General features: G+C 32.9%; 2 protein-coding genes across 3 annotated transcripts; one reads left to right on the top strand and one right to left on the bottom strand.

The window, feature by feature from the left end:
* Positions 1-10,266: 10,266 nt before the first annotated feature.
* LOC112689498 lies at positions 10,267-10,980 on the bottom strand. The gene has a single exon (XM_025563238.1). It carries the CDS (start codon positions 10,978-10,980, stop codon positions 10,267-10,269), a length of 714 nt encoding a protein of 237 aa, XP_025419023.1.
* A 2,987-nt stretch (positions 10,981-13,967) lies between these two features.
* LOC112689514 lies at positions 13,968-17,070 on the top strand. 2 transcript variants are annotated; one of them, XM_025563263.1, is made up of 10 exons: positions 13,968-14,117; positions 14,330-14,445; positions 14,639-14,749; positions 15,087-15,247; positions 15,618-15,705; positions 15,807-15,914; positions 16,040-16,100; positions 16,185-16,288; positions 16,347-16,545; positions 16,719-17,070. In XM_025563263.1, exons 1-10 carry the CDS (start codon positions 14,066-14,068, stop codon positions 16,874-16,876), a joined length of 1,158 nt encoding a protein of 385 aa, XP_025419048.1. In that variant the 5' UTR covers positions 13,968-14,065; the 3' UTR covers positions 16,877-17,070. The 2 variants fall into 2 exon arrangements, with proteins under 2 accessions (XP_025419048.1, XP_025419049.1); XM_025563264.1 differs by having other exon boundaries at positions 13,969-14,445.
* The last annotated feature ends 340 nt before the right edge of the window (positions 17,071-17,410 follow it).

The raw sequence follows: 17,410 nt of genomic DNA, 5'->3' as shown, positions 1-17,410 counted from the left end.
AAAGGGTTGTATCAACTCGTAATGGTTTTAACAAAATTAATAGACTTTCCATTATTATCCAGTCACTCTGTAATTTTCAACTTTCTAACCGTTGCAAAATTTGTTGTACCACGATCAGCTAAGACGTTTGTCACAAGAAATATATTCTTTAAAACCTATAATTGAACAAAAATACTCAATGCTTGATGTATTTGTTCTATTTTTTCAGAATAACAAATTCGATTTTTCTCCCGATTTATATTTGTTTGTTTTCTAGATATTGAAGCATACATTTCCAAATTTTGTATTCTTGAAGAACCAGCAGTTGTAGTTGTACTGGTTAACGTATCGGAATTATCAAATTCATGACAGATGTGCTTTATGTGATGATAGCCACATAATAATAGAATATCATTATCAATTTTTTTTTTTTTTTTACTATGAAAATATTGTAAATATATAATATAAATATTTATCTATAATAAATTATAGAAATTATCTTGATTAATCGAATAATTTTAACTTATACTCTTTGTAATTGTTAATCTATAAAAGTTTCCACTAATTGTTAATAAAAATATGAAAATAAAAACAAAATTATTATAAACACCAAAAAATGGCTGCTTCCAAGCCATTGGCTTTGTGGAATTAATATTTTCAATCTACTTCAATCAAGTACAAAATACGCCCCGTGTTATCACTAAATATTCTATTTATAAATAAAAAGATATCGGACGTCAGTCAGATTGACAAAGCAGATTTTACGCACTAGGCCAATTTTTTTTTTTTCGTTGGGCATGATCACACTATTTTTAACAGAACTTTATATACATTTGTTTTCTTACGAAAAACATATTTTCGTTACATTACCACATTCGCAAACCTACCCGTTAATACTACTACAACAGAAGACGAAAAACTATGACGTCTGTCCGATACAGCAAAGCTTCCGTCTTCAACCTGACACCGTGAATTAAAAAGCTCCATAGACTTACACGTGAACATAATATGCATGTCTATGTTACGGCTAGTGTTAGGAGTGTGACAAATCTCAAGTTTAGCTAGCTAATAACAAGTATAAACACTGCCTTTGGCTAATATCTAAATTTTGGACTTAATCCATCAATATTTAACATTATCCAGATGCATATGGCTAATTTCTAAGTCATTGACGTACATGCGAGGGGGGGGGGTTCGGGTTCAAACCCCCCCAGGGCCAAAAAAAAAAAAAAAAATGAAAATTGTTTTATTATTGATGACGTGTAATACATTCGTAGTTTCATTATTATGCTTAGAACTTAAAATATACAACTATACAAATATTATGATAATTAAATAATTATATAAATAGGTGCTTGAAAAGTTTTGTTAACTATGCTGTTTTTATATTCCAATAGCTATTAATTTACTATAATGTAAAAGTAAACTGTAAATTGGTAAAAATTGGTATTGGTAAAAAAAATTACGTTCGTTCGAAAAATTAACACTCGACTGTTTCACAAAAAGACTAAATGGAACAACTAATGTTTTTGTTTTTACATTGATATGTCCGAAAATTTGAATAAGAACACAAATACATCGGGAATACGGTAGAAGTTATAGTGTGTTAAATAAAAATGTATATCGTGGCTCTAATAAAAACACGACTTGTTACAAATATTGGCATAGATATCGAACAAACATTGTTGATCTTTCCGTATAGAAGTTCGTCTAATATTTTATTAGTGAAATAATTTTATTTGCACCTGTGCATTGCAGATTTAACATCATATTTACTAAATATTATATAATTAGTAAGCGTAGGCTTGTTCGTAGTATTCGAGTGAGTTTTGAATTAATATTACTAGAAGTAATAGCATAAATGGCAAATGTAAGAAAGCAAAGCAGCATGTCAAAAATATCGACAGTTCAAAAGCAGATATTTACAATAATTGGAGGATGGTTCAATTGGATAAGATGGAATAGACACGTTGATGACGTCAAAAGTCAGGGGGATATGGCAAACGCTTCCACAAGGGAAACGCAAAAGTCCCAAGAAGTGTGCTCTTTGACGGACAAAGATGAACTGCTGTCCAACGAGATAGTAAAAATTCACCCAGGTTTGTAAAAACATGATAAACTATTATAATATAATGGAACAAAAAAGGAAAAACAACTAATCATACAATATGAAACAATGTTTACACGTTTAGAAACCAAAAACAAGGGAAACCAGACCGATGACGTAATCACAACAGAAAATCGGATGTGCTGTGAGTTAGAAAAGGCGAAGAAAGGTAGGCAATTATTATGTTATCATACTGTAAAAATTCGGTATAATGAACGGTTAATGATAATAACTATCGCTGGGTCTTAGTTATAACCGAGTTCAAGCATGACAATTACATCTTGGTCAATGAATTATCATTTATGAGAGAAAAATGTAATATAATGGAGCAGAAAATTGAATTGATTCAAGGCAAACAAAACTATTAAATTAAAATAAATTTAATAATTGTGATACTTTTTAAAATATGTTTTGTTTACAAATATAGATACACACATAAGGGCGACACAAGAAAAACAGGCGAAACATGACCAGATTGTCAAAGAATTAAATGTTGAAATACAAAAAATGAAAAAAAATTCGACCAACTGCAAGTGTCGTAATCTATTTGAACCGTAACATATATGAACATAATTAAACATTTACTCTCATTGAATTTTAGATGATCACCCGAAGAAAAAAGATAATATTTTTATGGAAAAAGAGTTATGGATGCAGAGAGATAATAACAGCAGAATGGAAAATAACTTGAAAATGATTAACGGTATGTGATTATTTATACATCACGGTGTGTCGATAAATAATTACGTAGACATTAATTTTTTTACACGCATACGGTGTTAGCTCAAAATTTAAATGTGACAATAAAAATATTATTATTTTGCACGGCAGATGTTTCGACAGCACAAAAATTATCATTTATTTTAGACAATTTTAATTATGAGTTCCGTTACGTTCAAATACTTAATTGATGTTCAATTTTACTTTTAGTTGAATTAGAAGTCAAATACAAGAAAATTAATAACCAAATGAAAAATCTTGTAAATACTGTTGACTCGTTAGGTTCAGAAAAAAAACTTTTAATTCAGACGATTACAACGATGGCTGAAGAAATCAAGAGTATTTTTTTTTTAATTAATTATTGTATTTGAAATTTTTTTCATCAAAGGTTAAACATACAGAATTTGTTCTTAGATAATAAACAAAAACATTATGCAAACAAAAAAGATTACAATAGGTTCAAGGATCAAATGAAGAAGGATTTGGACAATCGTAAAAAACATTCATATACTTTAAAAAGTAATATAATGTTTATATTTCTTTAATTACTTTCTGAAACATAAATATATTTAACACGTATACATTTATTATTAAGATACAACTGCTAAAGTTGTAAATTATGAGAACATCGACAACATTATTCATCCTAAATATGAGAAGTTAAAAACTCGATTATCCGAGCTGGAAAGTAAGTGGTCGATCTCCTTAAACATTTTTAATGGATATTTGTTATAATTATTTTATAAATATGTTTTAGAAGCAAAAGTGACAAACCGAGATTTCATAAATCAGATCAATGCCGAAAAAATGCGGCAAAATGTTATGATTATGTCAGGAATATATTTAAGAGGTGGAGTGATGAACGAATCAATAGAAAACGTTCAACACGCAGCGAAAAGTCAACAAGCTTATCCTATTCATTCAGCGCCACCAAGAGAACCAGAACCAGAATTTCTAAAAATACCTCCACCTCCTCCACCACCATTTAAGCCTCTGCAAGCAAAATGTGAACTGCCTAGTCAATTTCCAAAATATGTAATCAATACAGCATTGTTGAAGTCTATGGCTAAACAATTAAGGAGACCTGATGGTGATAATATAAGGAAAATTCCAAGGCGAAAGGATATGATGATTCCTACAAAAGTCACACAAACTGCCGAAGAAGATGCTTCTATATAACCACCAGCTCTTTCGTTGACAGTTATGATTTCAGAGCTACCTGTATTTTGTTCAGAATAACTAACGCTTTTGGTAGCATAATAGAACCGGAATCACCTTTAGAGTCTTTAGCACAATCAGAAATTTCATTATAATTAGTAAAGTCTGAGTCACTTTTTTTTTTTTTTGATGATGTTCATCCGGTACTTAAAATACACCAATTATCAATATTATCTCCATTCATAGATCAGCTCACTAGATTACACATCCTTCATACATTTTATATCTGTAGACATACTTATATTATAGTTCATAATATATATATATAAAAAAAATTTATATATCATCGTAATTGATTAATAATAATCTGTGGTAACCTAGATTTATTTTTCAAAATTAGTATTACTATTTTCCAAAATATGTATTACATCATAAGAGATGAAGGAGGAAATTAAAACATGTATTTTAATGTATTATGAACTAATCATGTTCTTTATACATTATGAAACATTTTCAATTCCCTGGTACGTCTACAGGTATCAAATGTATGTTTACTTATTGTAAGTGTAATATAGTATGTTAATGTTGAAAAACTGTAATATAATATGTTGCGCTAAAAATTAAAACATCAATCAATGACTAATTTGTTTTCTTTTTCCGAACGCAACGGAGTAAAAGCGAGTATATCCAATTAACTTTGGCGTACCGCTAAACCACGTACAATTATGCGTAAAGTACTCAAATACAATCGATAAGGATACGTCGATTTAACTATTTCCCGAATAAATATTATATTCGGCTCGTTCCCAATGGTTCAAAAGTTTGATAAAATCTTTGCAAAGTTGCCAACACGTACTACTTACTGTGACACGTCGGTCTTGACTGCTTTCGAACGGCACCACCTGCTAATCAACATACTGTGATCGTACATCTAGTGTTACACTAAGAACACGTTTTCCAGTGTAACGGTCGGAGGAGGCTCCCACTGTCATATCACATCATGGTATAATTTAAGAAAAAAAATAAATACTAAAGAATAATAATAATGATAACTACGTCAATAACGCAATGTGGACGTTTATTGATTTTACGCGGGTGAAATTTACGTTGCGTGCTAAGGGGTGAAGTGCACGTACTCTATATACAAATTCTCGTTTTACGTGTTTTTTCACATGTTTTTTTTTAAATTTTATTTATTATCTAAAACGTCAAAAAAGTCAATAATTTTTGTAAAAACTGCCTCCCGACGTACCCTAAATTTTATCGTAAACGAAAAGGGTCTAGTAGTAGTTGCCTGCTTCCCAATAGTCAGGTAATAAATATATAAGTGGTTTCAAATATTTTCAAACATCATGTAACAAAATAAGTTTGTAATTTCAAAGTCGTAATTGATGACTTTTGTTATATTTAATATTTGATACGATTATATCTATACGATGAACCATTAAGATTCTATACTCTTTTGTGCAATGATTAGATATAATGCAAATTAGATCTGAGCCAGACTATGGTAAATAATATACGTGATCGAGTAACATTCAGTTGATTTTCGACACTCGTTATCGTTGTACGATATTATTTTTACAAACGTTTTTAGAATTGATCAATGTGAAGTGCGGACACAGGTATTTAGCGAAAAGAGAGAATATATTAAAACAATCAAAGGTTTTAGATTAAGTTTTCAAAAAAAAGTTAGCCATTAACAAAGAACAGTGGAACTGTGCGACAAAAATGTGTAAGGTTTTTTTAAAAGCAGATAAAAATGACAAATTAATATTTGACGAAAGTAAGTTGAATTATAATAATCAAATAGCATTATCTAAACAAGTACCTACTTAATAGGTAAGAAATTAGTAACTCTAGAAAGAAAAACAGTCACTAAAACATTATTATGTGAAAGGTCTTCGAAGTGATTACATGAAGAATTAAGACACTATAAAATAGATACTATTACAACTACCAATGTGTGGTATACGAAAAAAAAATATACATCGAGGTCGTACGCTCAATTTTGCCGAACTTACCTAAAACGAGAAATGAAGCTTTGAATGTTTTGGGTGAGATAGATATTATTTACGAAAATGAATAAACATTATTTATGTGGAACCGTTTAATGAAGTTTACAAATGATTAAAATGTATTTATTTTATTTTTTTAGTTTTATTTTTTAATTTAAGTAAGTCACTAGTTACTAGAAATTAATGTTATTTTATCGTTATGTTTTAATAATTAAGAATTTGACAACAACAAAGCTTAAAAAATGTATTTTAAATATTTTTTGAATTATATGTATTGAATATTTGTATTTAAATAAAAATTTTAATACTTTTTAATTGAAATAAATATCTATTTGAAATAATTTAATTTTAATTCTATACGGGAGGTAACTAGTGTGAAAAATCTTGGGAGGCAACTCGTATATAAACATGAACTACCTGGTCATCGGAGGCAACCAGGGTAAATTAACATTTTTATTTACGATAAGGACGGGAAGCAATTCGTATATTTTCGGAGGCAACTAGTATGCTCCGTTTCGACTACGGTCAAGCGCGTGTTCCGTGGGCACGAGTTATGTTACTCGGAATAATATTATAATACACGCAGAATACATTGCGACCGGGGCCGACTTAAGCTCATTTAGCGCTCGTTTCAAGAATTATTTTGGTTCCACCTTAAACGACTTAAACGTATGACTTAAAAGTGCAGAATGTAGGGATCAACTTTCAAACATGCATATTTACAACACACATTTGTAAATCATTCATAGAACAAATATATAATAATACTCACCACTTTGTTATAAATGTATTGCGCACAGATAGTACCAATGAAAACTGGAATATACTCTCAGGAATTACTCTCGTAAACGTAAAATCAATTTATGATTAAAAATTAACACGAGTATATAATTAAAATAGATCTTCGCTAAAAATCATCCGTAATGGGAAGGGGTGTTTTTGACTTAAGCGCGCCGAGCACACCATCATCATGCGTACACGGCTCTGGACGTTTAAGTTCAATCTTCACCTTTGTATTAAGCCTAATCAATCGAACTTACCCGAAAATCATTATCATCTGCACGGGCAAAACATTCGATCGCACCGCGACGCGTTCGCTAACCTGCCATTGCAAGACTGCATAACGATTAAATCAACCTGTCCACGTGCATTGACTTAATTCAATTCTATAGGGTTAACAATTACTTCTCTTTTATTCTAACTCTTTTTTAACATGTTTCAAAATTATTTTTACAAAATTGAATAAAAGAATAAGATGTATTAACGCGTAGTTATTTTTTAAATTATAAATTATTTTACCACCATGTTCAATTACTTTATGAGACTTTTCAAGAATATCGTACATTTCATCATTATGTACTTATAATTTAACTACATTATATTCAGATTTATATAATGGAAAAATAAATTCATTAACTTTGTCTACATTTATAATGTCGTAGCGATTTTAAGGTCATAGTCTAATAAAGTCTTATTTTTTCGATATTTTGTTTCTAGTACGTTATTTATTATTTTTTAATCTTCTTCATTATCCATGGATATTAAATTTGTACTTAAATTAATACTTTTTCATGTTTTCGTCGAACAAAGTTTTAAAATCAAAATTATTTTCATCTGCATTCAATTTCATTACACTAATACACGTTTAAATATTAAAGTGCACTAATCCATACAAAAGTCTGTTAAAGTCGTTTTTCTGAACGACATGTCACGACAGTATGTCAGTCTCAGTATCTACAATATATTATAATTATAATTGTAAAATTGTTCAGATAATCGTAATAATTTCTATTAAGTTATACCCAGTGGTACAGGTAAAAGGGGTTTTGGGAGTTCAAACCCCGCTATTTCCAAAATCCCAGCTAGTAAATAGATTGATAATAATAAAAATAGTTATAATCTAAATATATCAAACCCCCGCCTCATAAATAATCTTTGCCTACGCACATGGTTATACTAGTACCTATACGTCAAATGCTAAAAAACATGGGAATCATAAAAAATTTTCTCGATTTTATTTTAATAACAATAAACTATAGTATATAATATACTATATAAGAGTTTATATTATATTATTTTAATAACATGATATATAATATATAGTTTTATAACATTAAATTATTCTTAGATATTATCTTTTATAAACTAAGATTTGCACAACGAACATTGTACACATCGCGAATTGTATCATTTTATTTTGTACAAAATTTGATTTTGTACAATTTTGGACATTGTATGTAAGATGCACATATATAAGCTTGAAAAAGAGTTATAATTTTAATCAAAATCCAAGTTCCCGGCCGTAAATAAACGCTGGTTTATGCCAAAAGAGATTTATCATAACATTATTGTTCGACTGACTAAAAACTCCAGTGCAGTTGTCTATGATATAACTGTAAAACTTGGTCGTGAATACACATAGTATTCATTTTCAATTGTATTTTTTTATAATTAATTACGTTTTACAATACGATGTTATGTAATTTTAAAATGTACCGGATACTCAATGGCGGATTTAACGGGGAAAAAATGGACATATGCCAAGGGCGTATTTGAGTTGAGGCCATGGGAGGGGGAAACTAATTTTTTTTCAATACAACAGATAAAATAAAAATGTTGGACCCCCCCCCCCCCCCAAACAATTCCTGGGAACGCTCCTGGTTCATTGTTTACAACTCATTTTCCTGTTGCTCATTCGAGTGAATAAATAAAAATACAAGTACCAAATTTAATATAATACTTATTTAATAAATATATTTAAAACCTACTGCATATAAAATAAGTATTAATAATAACAACACAAATAGTTCTTATATTAAAATTGTACCTTCAGTCTGAATCCTGTATAAAAAAACAACAAATAATCATAGTAGGAATAGTACCTGTTGGCACGCACTGTCGCGGAGCTATTGAGAAAAAATCGCTAGCTGGCCGCGTGACACTCGCGGACGTGCGCTTCCGAAAAAAAGACAATTTATTTAAATGGAAAACCTTAAATTCTATATATGATATGCGGAATGGACACTTAAGCTAAAAAAAGTAGAAAAACATAACACCAAAGTAGGGTGTGGGGATGGACATAAACAAGATTATATTACATGTAAAACAAAAAATAATAAACACTATTATCTGAATGGGCGGGGTGATGACACGAATGACGGCAGCTGAATCCTAGATTACGATGGCTAGTGACACGAGTACCAAACCAAATAATCACCAAAGGACTACGCTCGTCGGGGAAGTAGTTGGCACTCCTGGAGGACGCGACGCACACGGCACAATGGCGTAAAATGTGGTCACGTGTGACAACCACGTGGAAGCAGAAGGAATGCGGACAACGTCAAATGGACGATTCACTCGGTCGGTTACCAAACTCGGACGACGGCACTGTTGTACACACACGAGGGAGTACACAACTCGACGCAAGCTCGATCGTTCCGTCGAAAATTGGTGGCACGGACGCGGAAAAACCGATCGGCCGACCCCAACCACACGACACTGCCGAAAAACTAAACGCGAGAGAAAAAGAGCTCATCCGAGACCGAGCGCGAGAAAAGGAATGAGGTGGGATGTCCGCGCCAACGGTAAAATACGAGTGCCCAATTACACAATATAGGTGTGATGAGGAACAGGTACGACATTCGCGACGATTCAGTGCTCGTCGCGACATCTACCGGAAAGATGGTGATTGCGCACAAACATACTCCCCCCGTGGGAGGCACAGCCTCACATCCACTGGTTCAATGCTTTGATTGGACTGTTGACTGAAGTACGAAGACTTCATAGGATCAGTTGTTGTCACTCACCACTTATCACAACAAAAAATAATAAAAAAAAAATACAACAAAGTACATAGTATTATAATATAAAATAAAATGGAATGACTGTTACAGTAGCACAAAACAACGAAATTATACACAAATCAAAAAAAAATGTATACAGTAATATGTGTCTCAGAGCGTGAGTAGCATCTAAAAGGGGATACCTGTATGGTTCCCTTCGGTGGGGAGCACGACTAACTTTACGACGGGCCGTGTTATTTCTCCATGACTGGTTCGCAAACGGACGACTCAGGCGACATCGTCGGCGCGAGTAATAATGCGACCACTCGACCAAAACACCACGAAAGAGGAGGGGTTTGTTTATCCCATATAACGATGCGTACATTAGGCACATTGGATGACCATTTGGTGCGCGTTTGTAGCGTAGTCAGATATTCGTTGGACCATTGTCGCCAAAACGCCTGGTGGCATTGGTCCAGTAACTTCCGAGAGTGGACTTGTCCTACGGCGAAGTCCTGGGCGGCCCAGCAAATAACGGTGGGCCAATAAGGAAGACACCCGGAGACAAGTAATCTAGATCGACCGGATCGGATGATAACGGTGTTAGAGGACGGGAATTGAGCACTGCTTCCACCCGACATAGTACGGTCGTGAACTCTTCATACGAATATTGATGGTTGCCCATGACACGAGTCAATAACCTTTTCATGGAGCACACCGCAGCCTCCCACAAGTCACCAAAATGAGAAGCACTGGGCGGGTTGAAATGCCAGGAACAATAAGAATGCGAATCACTTAATGCAGTTTGCCCTTTCAAGCTATTGATTATCGCGTGTAATTGTCGGTCGGCGCCCACAAAGTTGGTGCCGCAATCGGTGAAAATGTCCGACGGCAAGCCACGTCGAGCAACTAAACGATCAAACGCCGCGAAGAAAGCGGCTATTGATAAATCAGTGACAACCTCGAGATGGCAAGCCTTCACAGTGAAACAAACAAAAACAGCAATATACACCTTATATGATCGAGACTTCCGTAGGCGAGTCTCTTTTAGTTGCAGCGGACCGGCAAAATCGATTCCCACAAGGGCAAATGGGTGGCACTGCTGTACACGGGCAGCTGGTAGGTCAGACATCAGTGGCTGTGGTGATGGACGATCAAATCGGACCCAAACCGTGCATTCGTTGGTAACTCGATGTAGAACCGATCGTACCGACATTATTCAACATTGTCGGGACACTAGGGCTGTTACGACACGAGGTCCGGCATGACAACTAATACAATACCACTGACGACACAACAAAATGGCAAGGCATGAACGTTTTGCTAGAAGTATAGGATGCCGACAATCATACGTCAATAGCGAGTTACGCAAGCGACCACCAAAATCGGATGATGCCGCCAGGATCAATAAATGGACATAGGCAGGCGAGTGGCTTATCCGACACAGTACAACCGTGAAATAACTCGTACAACAACTGCACAACATATAGGCGTTGGGACTCGAACGTTGCAACGTCGACATCGGTGAACAAAACGATAAACATATACCACAACGTGAACTAATCTGTCATAGGATGAAAAATCTTCAAACCATTCGGCCGTGGGAGTGTGTATGTTGACGGCCAAAGACATCACATGAACTTCTGGTAAATCGGTCAACGGCACCGGAGCCGCACCGACTGACCACGATGACGGATCACGTCGAAGGAAGTCGGGCCCTTTCCAATATAGGTTTAACGATGGAAGCTCTGACGGTAACACACCGCTAGACACGCAATTGACGGGGTTTTCCACGGACGGAACGTGTGACCAAATGCAACTCGGAAGGAGGATATTGATTTTGTGTACCCTGTTCGACACGTATATCTTGAATGTCTCAAAACGGTTGACCAACCAAGACAATACGATGGTCGAGTCTGTCCATGCGTGGACACCGGCGATATTGAGTTGAAAATCGAGAATGCCCTAGAGGCGATGCAACCAACGTGCTAACAGCTCAGTAGCGTTCAACTCTAGTCGCGGAATTGTCTATGACTTAATTGGTGCTAATTTAGTTTTCGAGCCGACCAATGAAATCGCGACGTCATCCCGGCCGTCCAGCATACGGAGGTACACAACGATGGCATACCCGTGCTGTGAGGCATCACAAAAACCCAATAGACAACACGGTGCAGCGGAACGCGTGTTGAAACGACGTGGAATCTTGATCGGGAGGAGACACGCCAATGGACTGATAAATGTGGCCCACTCTTGACGAATATCATTGGTAAACGGATCGTCCCATCCGAATTTGCCTATTCACATCCGTTACATTATATGCTTGGAAAATATATATGCTGGGAAATTACTGGACCATTTTTTAAGCTCCAGACCGTATTTGCTGAGCACAGCGATTAAATCACGCTGGAGATTAAGGACGTCGTCAATCAAATCAGCCCCGACACATATTTCATCAACATATGTTTGTTGCAGTATCGCTTGCCGTACAGCAGTGTGACCAGCGCAATCTTCATCTGCTATGGCGACTAACACCTGGAGCGCCAAAAACGGCGCGCAGTTCATACCGTAAGTCACCGTGTTCAACTCATATTCGACAAGTTGATCGTAGAGTGAAGCCCACCACAGAATATGCTGGAGAGTATGGTATTCGGGTGCCACTAACACCTGCCGGTACATCTTGCAGCTATCTGTTGTAAACGCCAACTTGTGCACTCGGATCGGGTCAAAATGTCCACAATGTCTTGTTGCAGCTTTGGACCTTGGTGAAGACAGCTATTTAATGAAATTCATTCATGGGTCTTGGCCGAAGCATCGAATACTGCCCGTATTTTTAATTCTTCGTCAGACCGATGACACACAGCATGGTGGGGAATAATTTACTGTCCCGGGGTTATGAATAGTATAAATATGTATGTACTAATGTACATATATATTAATAATGTACCTAAATGTATCCAACATCTAATAATAAATTGTGTTCGATTGTAATCGAATAGTTTATTTTTATTTACAGGCACATAAATAAATTTTATTTTTCCAAAACACGTTTCTGTATGATATTTCGTTATTGATTGAATTACTGATTATTGTTTAAATTAACGTCAAAATCAACAGTACAGTTTATTATTATAATCCGTAATCATATCTCTTAAAAAAAAAAAAAATATATTGAAAAATTAATATTAATTGTACAAAATCATAGCTATAATATCGCCACCGGAACCGCTACCGCTACATTATGTGCGGAACTATAGATTGTAACACACCGAGTAATAATTGTAAGAAATTAGTAATAATAATACTGTGTAGTGTTATAAATTATTTACATGACTATATTTTACCATGTACTCGTACTATGAAAATATACACACCGGCATCGTCATTAACTATTTTAATTTATATTATTTTGTGGGTATTTAACGACGTTATCGCCGAGCCGAATCACAGCGTTGACATGCGTAAATAACACGTCTATTTTTATTTCAACCGAAATCCTTAGTATTTAATTTTGTTTTATCATAAACATTCTGGTAATTATTAAGAACATCCGTCGAACATAGACGTAGATTGATTCAAATCATAATGTAAGAATATCTTAACTGTAAAACCATTCATTGAATTTGGACTTTTTAACGGTCTTCAACCTTGTACGAATAACGTCCTTACAAATGTTTTAATTTATATATAAAAAACAAAAAATTTTAAAATTCTTTGAGTACAATTTGTATGTAAGTTTTTCATGTTCCTCGTGCAGAAATTATATCCAGTTTTAAAACGATTTAAATGAATTTATTTGTTTTCATTTTTTTTCATTACCTATCTAGTTTAACAGTGTTTTAAAAGGGACGTTCCCCACGAGTTAGTATTTACGGCGTTTCATAATTCTTGGGCCTCTTATATTGTATGCCGCTTGGGCTTTATTATTTATATCCGCCACTGCGGTTACTAAAGAGTTTCCCCAACGCCAGATCGTATACGATTTTAGTTCGAATATCACATCGCTAAATAACATTAAAAAACTGTAATACTGTATTTTTACAAAATCGGTCATGTTGAAACGATCGTCTGTTACGTTACAAAATTTTCGATTTTCAGCGGCGGCCATCCGGCAGTAGCGCGTTTTGAATTTTCCATTTTTCTGACCATGGTCATACTGTACCGCCGATGCCGTAAACAAGCGCTCGATACTGTTTCGGAGATGATAGTTTATTCGTGTGCTGCTACCCATCTGTGCTGTTTTGTACCGCGTACCCGCCGCCATCTTGTCGTTGACCCTTTCTACCATAGAGTAATATTACTCTATGCTTTCTACCGTTCAAATTATGGTTAGCCGTTTGTCATCAATGATAACAAGTAAGATTAAACAATACATAACTTCTTGTCACACTGCTACGCGATCGTACCGCTACCGAGCGTAACGATAAGTCGCACAAACATTTTTCGTGTTCGAATGGCATTTTTCGTTCCGCCTTTTATGACCGATCGCTCGAAAATTACCGTATACGGTTAGAAAAATACTGTTTATCTTTGTGTTGCGCACTGCTCATCAAGCATTATGTTAAAAGATATCAAGAACGTGGTGCGGTCTTCTAAACGTCCCATCAGCGAAGATTGTTCAGCGGGAGCATCTTTAATGGACGTAGCGACTGGTCGGGTGATTCCGATCAACCAGGACTCAGAAGTACGTTTAACTAATATTGGTACTATTTTATTGGTCGTGTGGCTGTGTCTCAATTGAAATTTCAGTGCTCCCTTAGCGCCTAGTCCTCTGTGTGATTGACTATAAGTGGCTATAAGTTGATATTGTCTAATATATAATGTTCTAATTCTATACCTATAAGACTAATAACTGACATTAATATTTATCTCTACAGTTTATCATTGGACGCGCTCTTACATCTTCGGTCATCATTGAAGAGTTATTCATATCTCGTCGTCACTGTTCAATCAAATATGAAAATAACCGTTATTTCATATCTGACTTGGTAAGTAGATTGCCTATTTTTATTTGGAGAAGTCTTACGATCCTAATTTTATTTTCGAGTTTGGTTAGGATATATTACTTGTGTAATATAATGAAAAATATAAAATTATTTTTAATAAATTGTTTAAACATTTAATAATATATTGTATTAATTAATTTATATTTTAATTAAATGTCATTAACTTTATGGTTTTTAATTTTTATATTGAAAAATATTTTCAATAAATTTAATTAGTTTTATATAAATTAAAAACCTATATCGAATAAGAATTATGAAATTTATGTTTTTGAATTTAATCCTTACAATTATTTTCTTTTTTATATAAATCAAAAAATAGCAATCAGGCTCAGGTACTTTCTTAAATTGCGAAAGACTTTCAAGAAGTACAAGTAATATTACAGAATTACGACAAGGAGATCTTATTGGCTTCGGTGATAAAAGAAAGATTACTATAACATTCAAATTTATCTTACACAATATCTCCAACAAAAAACCAAGGTAAATAAAATTGATTTAAAATAGTAATGTAAATAAATTAAAAATATTTCAAAGGAATATTTATATTTAAATAACAGGAAATTAGAAAATTAAAACTATTCTTAATACAATATTAATTTTTTTTTTTGTACTTGGTGCTAATATTTTTATTTTACGTCAGAAATATTTTTTTACATAAGTATAATTATATTACTCTTCTATTTACTACATATGTTTGTATATTTGAACCATTTAATATAAAAGATTATTATAATTCTGTTAAAAGAACACTAAAACAAGAATTCAATTTATTGCTCCTTATATTTTTTTAATTATTTAAATTATATTTATTATTTCTATTGACTTATTAAATATATCTATTTATTTTTAGATTATACAATGAATATGGTTTAGAAGTTTATACTGGAGAAGAATCGTATAAAAATAACATAACAAATCTTTATACGGAAATATTGAATGTAAGTTTAACTTTATTAGTTGTCATTTTGTTAGAAATTACTGATAATATTTAAAATATCACAGTATTATAATAATCATTATTATTGTTGTTCGATTATAGTTAAAAGCTGACCATATAGTATTACGCAATAAAGCTAAAACTGAATTAGTTGAAATGCAAAATATGATGAGTAATATTGTGGAAATTACAAGTATACAAACTAAAAAAGTAAGTAGAAATCAATGTTTATTCAATCGTATTTTTCTTATTCCCCGTTTTATATTTCATCATATATTATGTAAACAATTTCATGATTATATTTGTGTTTTAATTTGTATACCACTATCTTTAAGGAACAAGATATGATTCAAGAAATGACCAACGAAATTTCTACACTAATAGTGAAATTAAAGGGTATGTTGTTTTATACATTTCTTATGTCTTATATTTCTGATTGAAAGGTTCTTGATGATTAATTTATTTAAATAAAAATTTTAGATGCATCAAATGATGTGGGTTCATCTGATTCATCGAAACAACTGATCTATTCTCAGTTAGAAAGTGAATTTCAATGTTCTATTTGCAGTGAGTTAGTGTACAAGGTAAACAATTTTTAATTTTTATTCTTAATTGATATGATAACTTATTTTATTTTTTCAGGCTATGACTCTAAATTGCAACCATACTTTTTGTGAAATTTGCATTGAGACATGGATGAATAGAACTAAAATATGTCCTGTTTGTAGAGCTCCTATTCTAACCGTTTCCAACTGTTTGGCTTTGGACAATTATATTACCAAGATTTGTGATTTTATAGGTGGTGCAGTTAAAGATCAAAGACAATTACTACTAACAGAAAGTATGCATTTTCTGATAATATTTCATTTTCTTATGTCTGATATCTATAGACCATCTAATCAGTGTTTTTGACTAATTTACTTATCATTTATCAATTAATTCATTAATCATTTATTAATTATTATATTTCTTTTACACTCTGTGCAATGCTTATGTTTTTTTAAATAATTAAAGGGCTTCCTCCGAAAGCAACTGCTAAGAGAGGTAGGAAGAGAGGTGGCAGCAATTCTAGGCGGCAACAACCATTACCACCTTACCGTTTTGCTTTAGCAGGATTTCCTGATGACACTTATCCAGTAGAAGTGGTTGATCTCACTAATATGCCAAGATAATGCAAATTATATTTTAGATTATTAATGTATCTTTGTTGTTAAATGATGTGCAATGTTAAAAACTATCACATAAAAACTTGATTTATATGCTATATGAATACAACATTTAATTTAAATTATATATTTATAAAAATTACTATCTGTAATTTTATTTTGTTGTAAATAAGATTAACTAATAAAGTGTTTGATACAAATTCTCTGTGTTCATTTAATTAACTATTTTGTAATTTTATAATATTGTATTTAATAGTTATTATTATTTTTTTTTTTTTTATGTATATAATTTTGATGGAAGACATTATAAAAATAATCAGTGGATATGCAAACAGTGCGGATGTGTTTGTGCTCGCTCGCTTATTTGTTTTCCGTCCTTAATATATGTTTGTTTTCTGATTTATCGTTTTTCTGTGTTATATTTTTAATCCTTAACAGCAACTATGTTATGTAATGCATGTAATGATGACATTTTTGAAGACGATAATCTTAGCTGCGCCAAATGCAATGTTTTTTTACATTTTGATTGTATTGCTCTGA

Source organism: Sipha flava, unplaced genomic scaffold (genome assembly GCF_003268045.1).
Source record: "Sipha flava isolate LNK unplaced genomic scaffold, YSA_version1 44_pilon_pilon, whole genome shotgun sequence".
Lineage (NCBI taxonomy): Eukaryota > Metazoa > Arthropoda > Insecta > Hemiptera > Aphididae > Sipha > Sipha flava.
This window is presented reverse-complemented; position numbering and strand designations above follow the sequence as displayed.